The sequence below is a fragment of the Triticum aestivum genome, chromosome 4B (assembly GCF_018294505.1).
Source record: "Triticum aestivum cultivar Chinese Spring chromosome 4B, IWGSC CS RefSeq v2.1, whole genome shotgun sequence".
Classification (NCBI taxonomy): Eukaryota; Viridiplantae; Streptophyta; class Magnoliopsida; order Poales; family Poaceae; genus Triticum; species Triticum aestivum.
The window spans coordinates 666,440,575-666,453,051 of NC_057804.1; the positions used below are offsets into that span (position 1 = coordinate 666,440,575).

General features: G+C 44.3%; 1 protein-coding gene across 1 annotated transcript; it reads left to right on the plus strand.

Annotated features, from left to right (window-relative positions):
- The first annotated feature begins 10,773 nt into the window (after positions 1-10,773).
- LOC123089809 (ervatamin-B) lies at positions 10,774-12,184 on the plus strand. The gene is made up of 2 exons (XM_044511384.1): positions 10,774-11,300; positions 11,419-12,184. The coding sequence occupies exons 1-2, from the start codon at positions 10,790-10,792 to the stop codon at positions 12,009-12,011; spliced, it is 1,104 nt and encodes a 367-aa protein (XP_044367319.1). The 5' UTR covers positions 10,774-10,789; the 3' UTR covers positions 12,012-12,184.
- The last annotated feature ends 293 nt before the right edge of the window (positions 12,185-12,477 follow it).

Below are 12,477 nucleotides of genomic sequence, written 5' to 3' on the forward strand. Positions count from 1 at the left end.
GTCTACCTTGGACCGGCCCTGATCTCTTGGTCATCCAAACGACATCCCACAGTCTCCCGCTCGAGTGCCGAGGCAGAGTATCTGGCTGTGGCTAACGCCGTTGCTGAATGCTTTTGGCTTCGTCAGCTGCTTCAGGAGTTGCTTTGTGATGTTCACAAGGCCACGCTCGTCTACTGCGACAACGTTTATGCCGTCTACCTCTCCGCCAACCCAGTCCATCATTATTGAACGAAGCACATTGAGCTCTACATACACTTTGTTCGCGAGCATGTGGCTCTTGGGCGCATCCGGGTCCTCCACGTCCCGACGGCGCAACAGTTCGCCGATGTCATGACGAAAGGACTGCCCACTTCTGTCTTCGAGGAGTTCATGTCCAGTCTTTGCGTCTCCGGCGACGGTTCAACTGCGCGCGCGGGGGGAGGGGGGATGGTGGGTTGGGGGAGGGGGGTTGTTTAAATATGGTTTGTGCATGTATATTGTGTATCTCGGCCCACCACCTAGTCTTTGTATAGTTGAGGTTGTAGCCCACTTTGTACTCCATATATACGTGCGCTATGCACCGATTAATACATCGTGTAGCATTGCCAAACTCTCGTTTCCAACAAACAGAATGATATGGTACGTCTTACTCCTATATATAATCTTATTTATTAGGATAGTTAATTGGGTCAGTGATGTACACTTGATAACCGAACATAAGTACGTACTCGTAGTAGCTAGCTAGCAATGATTCGGTCGTACCACATGCTCGCTTACCGGCCGCCATGCATGGTTCTTCTCCGATGGACAGAAGTTCAAATATGACTTGGTGTCTCACACTCAAATTAGTTTCTGAAACGCATTATCCATGGAAAGATTCTCTAGCACAAATGACTAGCACAACAGCTGATCGATGTTAGATATGAGCAAACAAGTACTCTCTCCGTTTCAAAATAGATAACCCAACTTTATACTAACTGATCATCTATTTTGGAACGGAGGGAGTATATTATAGTAACATAAACTCACATTTAGTTTAAGTTGTGCAATGCGAAAAGGACACACCACCATCGAAGGTTTTATTCATGTAAACAGAACAACAATTATTCTTTGACTTTAAATGAATAACCGTATCGCAATAAACATGATCAAATCATATTAATGCTCAACGCAAATGCCAAATAACATTTATTTAGGTTTTACACTAATCCCGAAAGTATAGGGAGTGTGCGATGATGATCATATCAATCTTGGAACCATTTCCAATACACATCATCACTTCACCCTCAACTAGTCTCTGTTTATTCTGTAACTCCTGTTTCGAGTCACTAATTTTTAGCAATCGAACAAGTATCAAATACTCAGGGTCTACTATAAACACTAGTAAGGTACACATCAATAACCTGTATATCAAATATACCCTTGTTCATTCTGCCATCCTTCTTATCCACAAAATATTCAGGGTATTTCCGTTTCAAGTGACCATTTCCTTTGTAGTGTAAGCACTCAGTTTCAGGCTTTGGTTCAGCTTTGGGCTTCTTCATGGGAGTGACAACTTGCTTGTCATTCTATTTGAAGTTCCCTTTCTTTCCCTTTGCCGTTTTCTTGAAACTAAGGATCTTGTCAACCATCAACACTTGATGCTCTTTCTTGATTTCTACCTTCGTTGATTTCAACATCACGAAGAGCTCGGGAATCATTTTCGTCATCCCTTGCATACTATAGTTCATCACAAAGTTCTACTAACTTGGTGATGGTGACTAGAGAACTCTGTCAATCACTATCTTATCTGGAAGATCAACTCCCACTTGATTCAAGCGATTGTAGTACCCAGACAATCTGAGCACATGCTCACTAGTTGAGCGATCCTCCTCCATCTTTTAGCCATAGAACTTGTTGGAGACTTCATATCTCTCAACTCGGGTATTTGCTTGAAATATTAACTTCAACTCCTGGAACATCTCATATGGTCCATGACGTTCAAAACGTCTTTGAAGTCCCGATTCTAAGCCATTAAGTATGGTTCACTAAACTATCAAGTAGTCATCATATTGAGCTAGCCAAACGTTCATAACGTCTGCATCTGCTCCTCAATAGGTCTGTCACCTAGCGGTGCATTACGGACATAATTCGTCTGTGTAGCAATGAGGATAAACCTTCAGATCATGGATCCAATACGCATCATTGCTACTAACATCTTTCAACACAATTTTCTCTAGGAACATATCAAAATAAACATATGAAAGCAACAACGCAAGCTATTGATCTACAACATAATTTGCAAAATACTACCAGGACTAAGTTCATGATAAATTTAAGTTCAATTAATCATATTACTTAAGAACTCCCACTTAGATAGACATCCCTATAATCCTCTAAGTGATCACGTGATCCAAATCAACTAAACCATGTCCGATCATCACGTGAGATGGAGTAGTTTCAATGATGAACATCACTATGTTGATCATATCTACTATATGATTCACGCTCGACCTTTCGGTCTTCGTGTTCCGAGGCCATATATGTATATGCTAGGCTCGTCAAGTTTAACCTGAGTATTCCGCGTGTGCAACTGTTTTGCACCCGTTGTATTTGAACGTAGAGCCTATCACACCCGATCATCACATGGTGTCTCAGCACGAAGAACTTTCGCAACGGTGCATACTCAGGGAGAACACTTCTTGATAATTAGTGAGAGATCATCTTAAAATGCTACCGTCAATCAAAGCAAGATAAGATGCATAAAGGATAAACATCACATGCAATCAATATAAGTGATATGATATGGCCATCATCATCTTGTGTTTGTGATCTCCATCTCCGAAGCACTGTCGTGATCACCATCGTCACTGGCGTGACACCTTGATCTCCATCGTAGCATCGTTGTCGTTTACGCCATCTATTTCTTCTACGACTATCGCTACCGCTTAGTGATAAAGTAAAGCAATTACAGGGCGCTTGCATTTCATACAATAAAGCAACAACCATATGGCTCCTGCCAGTTGCCGATAACTCGGTTACAAAACATGATCATCTCATACAATAAAATATAGCATCACGTCTTGACCATATCACATCACAACATGCCCTGCAAAAACAAATTAGACGTCCTCTACTCTGTTGTTGCAAATTTTACGTGGCTGCTACAGGCTGAGCAAGAACCGTTCTTACCTATGCATCAAAACCACAACGATAGTTCCTCAAGTTAGTGATGTTGTAACCTTCGCAAGGACCGGGCGTAGCCACACTCGGTTCAACTAAAGTTGGAGAAACAGACACCCGCCAGCCACCTGTGTGCAAAGCACGTTAGTAGAAACAGTCTCGCATAAGCGTACACGTAATCTCGGTCCGGGCAGCTTCATCCAACAATACCGCCGAACCAAGGTATGACATGCTGGTAAGCAGTATGACTTGTATCGCCCACAACTCATTTGTGTTCTACTCGTGCATATAACATCTACGCATAAAACCTGGCTCGGATGCCACTGTTGGGGAACGTAGTAATTTTAAAAAATATCCTACGTACACGCAAGATCATGGTGATGCATAGCAACGAGAGGGGGAGTGTATCTTCATACCCTTGAAGATCGCTAAGCGGAAGCGTTTATCAACGCGGTTGATGTAGTCCTACGTCTTCACGATCTGACCGATCCATGTACCGAACGCATGGCACCTCTGAGTTTTGCACATGTTCAACTCGATGACGTCCTCGCCTTCTCGATCCAGCAAGACGGGCGAAAGTAGTACATGAGTTCCGGCAGCACGACGGCGTGGTGACGGTGTTGGTGAAGAAGAATCTCCGCAGGGTTTCGCCTAAGCACTACGGAAACTATGACGGGGGATAAACTAGAGGGGATGGGGTTGCCGGCACACGGCTTGGTGTTTCTTGATGTGTCTTGGGTGCTAGCCCTACCCCTCTATTTATATGTTGAGCCTTGGGGTCGAAACTTGGAGTAAAAGCCTCCTCAAAGTCGGTTTTGCCCGAAAGGCAAGAGTCTGGACTCCGCAAAACTTCCTTTTGCGCTTTCCAAAAACCTTGTGGGCTTTCCCCTTTGGCCCAAATAACGTGTGCTTGTACCCAAACATTTCGGGAAACATCCAGAACCCCTTCTGGTGGATTCCGGAACCTTTCCGGAGATCAAACACTACTATCCACATATCAATCTTTACTTCCGGACCATTCCGGAGTTCCTCGTCATATCCGTGATCTCATCCAAAAACTCCGAACAACATTCGATCACCAGCATACATAACTCATAGTACTATATCGTCAACGAACGTTAAGCGTGCGGACCCTACGGGTTCGAGAACTATGTAGACATGACCGAGACACATCTCTGGTCAATAACCAATAGCGGGACCTGGATGCCCATATTGGCTCCCACATATTCTACGAAGATCTTTATCGATCAAACCGCAAAACAACATACGTTGTTCGCTTTGTCATCGGTATGTTACTTGCCCGAGATTCGATCGTCGGTATCTCAATACCTAGTTCAATCTCGTTACCGGCAAGTCTCTTTACTCGTTCCGTAATACATCATCTCGCAACTAACTCATTAGTTGCAATGCTTGCGAGGCTTAAGTTATGTGCATTATCGAGAGGGCCCAGAGATACCTCTCCGACAATCGGAGTGACAAATCCTAATCTCGAAATACACCAACCCAACAAGTACCTTCGGAGACACCTGTAGAGCACATTTATAATCACCCAGTTACGCTGTGATGTTTGGTAGCACACAAAGTGTTCCTCCGGTAAACGGGAGTTGCATAATCTCATAGTCATAGGAACATGTATAAGTCATGAAGAAAGCAATAGCAACATACTAAATGATCGATTGCTAAGCTAACGGAATGGGTAAAGTCAATCACATCATTCTCCTAATGATGTGATCCCGTTAATCAAATGACAACTCATGTCTATGGCTAGGAAACTTAACCATCTTTGATCATCGAGCTAGTCAAGTAGAGGAATACTAGTGACACTCTGTGTTGTCTATGTATTCACACATGTACTAAGTTTCCTGTTAGTACAATTCTAGCATGAATAATAAACATTTATCACGATATAAGGAAATAAATAATAACTTTATTATTGCCTCTAGGGCATATTTCCTTCAGATGGTTGATGATGACGATGGTGACAGATTTCCCTCTCCGGAGCCCCGAACGGACTCCAGATCAGCCCTCGCGAGGAAGATTAGGGCTTGGCGGCGGCCCCGTATCGTAAAACATGAAGAATCCTTCTCTTTGATTTTTTTTCTCTTCGAACGTGATTATATAGAGTTGGAGTTGAGGTTGGTGGAGGTCCAGGGGGCCCACGAGGCAGGGGGCGCGCCCTTCACCCTCGTGGATAGGGTGTGGCCCCCCTTACGCTCATTCTTTCGCCAATATTGTTTATTAATTCCAAAACGTGTCTCCGTCGATTTTCAGGTCATTCCGAGAACTTTTATTTCTGCACAAAAATAACACCATGGGAATTCTGCTGAAAACAGCGTTAGTCCGGGTTAGTTCCATTCAAATCATGCAAGTTAGAATCCAAAACAAGAGCAAAAGTGTTTGGAGAAGTAGTTACGTTGGAGACGTATCAGTCGCTTCCCGCCGCTTGGCCTGGCCAAATTTGACCTTTAGTACCGGTTGGTGGCTCCAATCGGTACTAAAGGTCCATCCTATATAAGCAACGCTGACGAAAATTTCAGTTTCTTCTCCTCTTCCTCTGTTTCTTCAACCTTGTCGCGCCGTCGCCCGTCCCCGGCGCCTCCCCGGCCTATCGCCGCACCCGTCGCGCGCGGCTACTGTCGCCGTCCCCATCGCCGCGCCCGTCCCCATCGTTACACGCCGCCCCCGGCCCGTCCCCGTCGTTACACGCCGCCCCCGGCCCGTCCCCGTCGCGCGCGTGCCGCCCTGGCCCGTCCCCGTCGCTGCCACCCGTCATCGACCCCGTCGCCTCACATCGCCGGCTGTCACCCAGCTGTAAGACCGCCCCTGCTGCGCCATGGCCGCCCTCACACACACACTCAGTACACACGACACACACACAGAGAAAATGTTAGATGATTAGATGAATTAGCTAGATATTAATGTCAAATGTTAGATGAATTTTATGAATTAGCTAGATATTAATGTTAGATGAGTTAGTTTTTTAATTCTTTTAGTTATAAATGAATTAGATATATTAATGTTAGATATTAGCATGAATATATATAAACTTCAGGTTGTTCTCAATTTGATGATATTGCTCAAAATGAATGCCCATGATAAACTCTATTGACAAATCTAACAACTCGCGATGAACACAAAGGCCAAGATAGCAAAAAATATTGACTCCATTACAATATTTTCTAAGGCATCAAATGTTAATAATAGATCATAACTCATAGGAATAACCAACCTGGTAAAGTTTATTCTGGCCGGTCTTCTAAATTTTCCTATCAGCAGTTTTCTACAAATTAATAGAACTAGTTGAATTCTATATGAGATTTGAATTAGTAAGTTCTTAGTTGAATTAGTAAGAAAATTAATAAGTGCTTAGTTGAATTAGTAAGTGCTTAGTTGAATTAGTAATAAAATAAATTATTTTTATTTATAGTAAGTGCTTAGTTGAATTAGTACAAAGTTGAGTCATCTATTTTGGAACGGAGGGAGTAGTTGTGTAGAGGAATATAATGGAAAAGGTCATACTGTTTCAATGGACAGGTAAACATTAAAAAATGTCATCCATTTAATACTCAAACAAAGGACAGTTCCTTACTATGTTTAGAAGAATAGCTTTATACTCCCTCCGTTTCTTTTTGGTCTTCATATAAGATTTGGTCAAAGTCAAACTTTGTAAAATTTGACCAGCTTTATAGGAAAAGATATCAACACTCACACTATGAAATCAATGTTATTAGATGCATTATGGAATTAATTTTCATAACATATAACTTTTGTATGGTAGATGTTGATTTTTTTTCTATGAAGTTAGTAAAACTTTAAAAAGATTGACTTTGACCAAATCTTATATGCAGACTAAAAGGAAACATAGGGTGTAATAAAGAAACGTCAGGCAACTGGCAGCCACCCTTGTGCGCTAAAATTGCAATGGTGCAAAAACAATTAAGTGGTATACATACTGTCATGTTTGGTTTGCATGAGTGTTTTATCAATTTAACGGATTTATATGGTACGATCTTATATATAATCTTATTTATTAGGTTCGTTAATTGGCTCAGTGATGTACACTTGATAACCGCAGATAAGTACGTACTCGTAGTAGCTAGCTAGCAATGATTCAGTCGTGCCATGCATGTATCTTCTCCGATGGACAGAAGTTCAAATATGACTTGGTGTCTCACACTCAAATTAATTTCTGAAACGGATTATCCATGGAAAGAATCTCTCGCACAAATGACTAGCACAGCAGCTGATCGATGTTAGGTACGAGCAAACAAGTATATTGTAGTAAGATAAACTCACATTTAGTACAAGTTGGGCAATGCGAAAAGGATACAACACTATTTAAGAAATAATAATAGACCACTAGCAGAACAGTTGGTCTATACTTTGTTCTAATGTGCCATCTTGCGAGAAAAATAAAACCAGCCACCTACGATTAAAAATATTGTAATTATCGTGAAGCAACGATCATCCTGCGATTCCCTGCTTCTAGCATGCGCTTCCTATCACCAGGCCACTAAGTCGGAATTTCCGAGCGTAGCTTTTTCTTCCCCCTCTCGCAAGGCGGCTAGGGAAAGCCTTTCTCCCTTCGATCTTCCTCGGGTGAGCCCGTGGATTCGCCTCCACTCCACCTGCCGTTCCGGCGGCCGATAGCGGCCGGGAGGGTATTTCTCGTGCCTTGGCTTATATAGGTAGGGTTTTGGTTCTCGCAAGGGTGGCGCTCGGACGGATGGCGGAGCTTCTTCTTCGAGTCAGTCTTCCGGGCTCCCATCCTCCTCAAGTTCGTTCCTCGGGACGGATTAGACAAAGCTCCAACATGGATTCCTGCTAGCTCCTCGGAACGGCGAGGTTAGGGTTTCTTGTCATGCATACGCAATAGCAAGATTTGCTGTTATATTCTTCAGATCGATTTAAGGATTCGATGGCGACTACTGCGACTCCCGAACTCTGGTCCTTAGGGGCACGTGCACAAAGATTTCCCGGTTGTCATCGACAAGCTAAGGCCGGATCCGGTAAATGAGCGATGACAGCGACGCGTCGGCGGCTCATTCTGGCAGCGGCAATGGTCGTTCGGTTGTCCATGGACCTCGATGTAATTTTTATTATGTTTGGGTTGCTCTGTACTTCCAGTGAATCTTTATAACAGATATGCCATTTTTGTAAAAAAAGTCAAAATTTCATAAAACCGGACGGTTACCGAAAATTTTGTTTGAAAAAAAACCTGCGACAGTACAACAACCACCCATGACGGGACGCTGCGATCAACCTAAGCGCCCGCCTATATAAGCATCAGGTCCGTGATTGCCTCCCACACTCGAAGGGTCCAAAGATAATCTTCATCTTCACCGCCCACACGCCGTAGTTGGCGTCGATGAGCATCAGGTACTGTATGGGGATGTTGCCGTGCGACAGCACGTTGGCGCCGCCCCTTCCTCCACCACTGGTCGCTGAATTTACGCCCTAGTTCACCTTATCGCCGTTCTTGTTCACGTTGGAACCAACGTTACCGGACTTGTTCGCCTTGGAACCGCCGTTGCCGGACTTGGAGTTGACCCACTCCTGATCGATGTTCCCCATCATAGATCGTAGATCGTTGAGGCTTGAGATACCAATTATTGGCTTTATAACACTAGATCAATTCACCAGGAGCTACAATGTGTATGTGCAGCAAAGCTATCAAGCAAGCAAGCCACTATAAGTATTTTATCAATTTGACGGATTGACATGGTATGTCGTATATATAAGTTGATTTATTTGGTTCGTTAATTTGTTCAATGATGTAGAGTTCATAATCGAGGATAAGAACTAGCTAGCTAGCAATAATACATGCTCGCGTACCACAATTATGTTTCTTCAATGATCATGATTGAGATGGAGATTATTTAGAGCTACTTTATATTCAGTTTGTTCATAAGAGTGAACAATTACATTACTCCAGGTTTGTTGCCAGCATAGTTGCAATTTTAACAATGGTTGCTGCCACCTGCCTGCCGTTCAAGTACTATAAAGGATTGCCTCTCAGTGCAGCAGCGCACACCGCCCATGAGAGCGATGCGACAGCTATGGCGAGGTTCACCGCGGCACATCCAGTGCTCGTGCAGGCGAAGTACGGAGTTTTTGCCATGACACGCAGAGCACGAAGAAAGAAGATGCAACGGCCAGCAGCCGTTGCCCAAAATGCAATGGTGCAAAAAAGATTAGGTGGTATATACGCCGGCATGTTCGATAGACACGACTTCATCATTTTAACAGATTGATACGGTTGTATATGTAATTTATTAGATTCCTTAATGATTTAACCCCTATGTGATTTCCCTAAAGTTGCAAAACACGCTGTCAAAACTGCGTTAGGAAGGATTTTCTTGACGTGCCAAGGCTAGTTTTGTACTTTTTTTCAACACAGTACAAAAGCAAGCGCTCTTACATACGTGCATATACTCACCCCTATGAACGCACACACGCACACCCTACCCATATGAGCACCTCCGAGAGACTGAGCCAGCATATCATCTTGAGTCAACGAAAACGTCTCCTCCCACTGATAGCGCATCGCCGGAAATTCTATAATTAATTCAGAAATAATGCGAGCACCAGTACTAGTTGTGTGGAAGAATATAATGGAAAAGGTCACACTGGTTGAATGTTCAAGTAAACATTCAAAAACGTCATCCTTTTAATACTCGAACAAAGTACAGTTCTGTACTAGTTATGTTTAGAAGATTCGGTGGTATACATACTGTCATGTTTGGTTTGCATGAGTGTTTTATCGATTTAACGGAATGATATGGTACGTCTTAGTCCTATATATAATCTTATTTATTAGGATAGTTGGCTCAGTGATGTACACTTGATAACCGAACATAAGTATGTACTCGTAGTAGCTAGCTAGCAATGATTCGGTCATACCACATGCTCGCTTACCGGCCCCCATGCATGGTTCTTCTCCGATGGACAAAAGTTCAAATATGACTTGGTGTCTCACACTCAAATTAGTTTCTGAAACGCATTATCCATGAGCAAACAAGTACTCTCTCCGTTTCAAAATAGATAACCCAATTTTATACTAACTGATCATCTATTTTGAAACGGAGGGAGTATATTATAGTAACATAAACTCACATTTAGTTCAAGTTGTGCAATGCGAAAAGGACACACCACCATTTAAGAAATAATAATAGACCACTAGCAGAACAGTTGGTCTATACTTTGCTCTAATGTGCCATGTTGCGTAAAAAAGAAGAACCCATTAAAATATTCTGACCGCTCGACATTACGGTGAATTTTCATTTGCTGAAGTTCGTCTTCAGTTTGTTATTGAAGTCTTTGTTGGGATCAGACATGCACCCGCGACAACCTGTCATTAGCATGCGCTTCCTTTGAACCAGGCCACTAAGCAAGTTATTAACACGTGTGCATACATTTTCTCTTTGACCTTGTTCACTTATTTAAATTCAAAACAATTTGATTTTTTCAGACAGTATTTCATTGTTTCGCGAATTTCCAAAAATCTCGTTTGAAAAAAAAAAACCTGCTACAGTACATCAGCCACCCACGACGTGCTGCTGCGATGGAACTAGCTAGGCGCCCGCCTATATAAGCATGAGGTCCGGTGCATGTATTCCAGACAAGGATACAACCTGAGCTAATCAAGATGGCTTCCTCCACGCCTTACCGTGTCCTACTCTTGTGCCTCACCACTTTCCTGCAGGCATGGCTTGCTGCGGCAAAATACCCGCCGCATAACCCACCGCCGCCGCCCCCGCCGTTTGAGCTGCCGGAGTCCGACGTGAGGGAGAGGTTCTCCAAGTGGGTGATCAAGTACTCAAAGTACTACTCGTGCCATGAGGAGGAGGAGATGCGGTTCCAAGTCTTCAAAAACAACACCAACGCCATCGGCCAATTCGACCAACAGAATCCTGGCACCGTCGTCGGTCGCGGGTTCCGACCAACTGGGTTTCAGGTCCGTGGCTCGGGCGGGGTCCGTATGAACAGGTTCGGCGACCTCAGCCCTAGGGAGGTCATCCAGCAGTTCACCGGGCTCAACACCACCAGCTTCAATGCCACGTCACCCACCTACCTCCCCTACCACTCCTTCAAGCCCTGCTGCGTTGACTGGCGCTCCAGCGGCGCTGTCACCGGCGTCAAGAATCAAGGCACTTGTGGTAAGTGGTCAAGCTATACTTTCTACTAGCAGATTTAGTTATATACTCATGCATGGTCATGGTTGCTCTATGAATTACTCGTGTCGTCGTGCGGATGGATAAAATTGTAATATGGCAGGATCATGCTGGGCATTCGCGGCGGTGGCGGCGATCGAAGGCATGAACAAGATTAGGACAGGGGAGCTGGTGTCGCTGTCCGAGCAGGTACTCGTGGATTGCGACACACGGAGCGGCGGCTGCGGCGGCGGCCACTCAGACTCGGCTATGGCCCTCGTGGCCGCCCGTGGTGGCATCACGTCGGAGGAGAGGTACCCATACGCCGGATTCCAGGGAAAGTGCGACATGGACAAGCTCCTCTTCGACCACCAGGCGTCCCTCAAGGGCTTCAAGGCCGTGCCACCCAACAACGAAGGTCAGCTGGCGATTGCCGTGGCCATGCAGCCCGTGACGGTCTACATTGACGCCAGCGGTTTTGAGTTCCAGTTCTACTCCGGCGGCATCTACCGTGGCCCCTGCTCCGCCAATGTGAACCACGCCGTCACCATCGTCGGCTACTGCGAGGGTCCCGGCGAGGGAAACAAGTACTGGATTGCCAAGAACTCGTGGAGCAACGACTGGGGTGAACAAGGATATGTCTACCTCGCAAAGGACGTGCCCTCGTCCACGGGCACATGTGGCCTCGCCACCTCGCCCTTCTACCCCACGGCTTGACCACAGGCAGCACTATGTGTGATATCTAAGGAATTGCTTCCGTTTCGTTGTGATAATGCTAAATTATTATTTTGATTATACTTCCCTTTAATTTGATCAATAATAGGTAGACCATGCGTGCAATATATCATGGCCTGAGTAATAAAGTTTCGAGTGAATTACACTTTTTACAAGTTAATTGTGCAATTTTTTGTGACACGTATTTACCGATTTAGCAGATGTTGCATCGAAATGTCCCATCTAAAAAACATTGTACCAGATTTTACTCCATTTTAGCATTTCGCCTATTATTAGATATGACCCGCATGTTAGGTAGGTACTTTAACAACAATGTGTAAACATCTCAGGACAGGATGGACTATCATGTTTAGCCTTCTCTTCTCCATGTATTCCACTGCTCGCCATCCTTATGGTATCCTCTAACGGTGATCATCGCCGCACGCATTTTACAATCGACACCCATGAG

Coding starts and splice junctions, on each gene's coding strand:
- LOC123089809 (XM_044511384.1), top strand. CDS start 10,790: ATGGCTTCCTCCACGCCTTACCGTGTCCTACTCTTGTGCCTCACCACT. Junction 11,301..11,418: donor CAAGAATCAAGGCACTTGTG/GTAAGTGGTCAA, acceptor GTAATATGGCAG/GATCATGCTGGGCATTCGCG.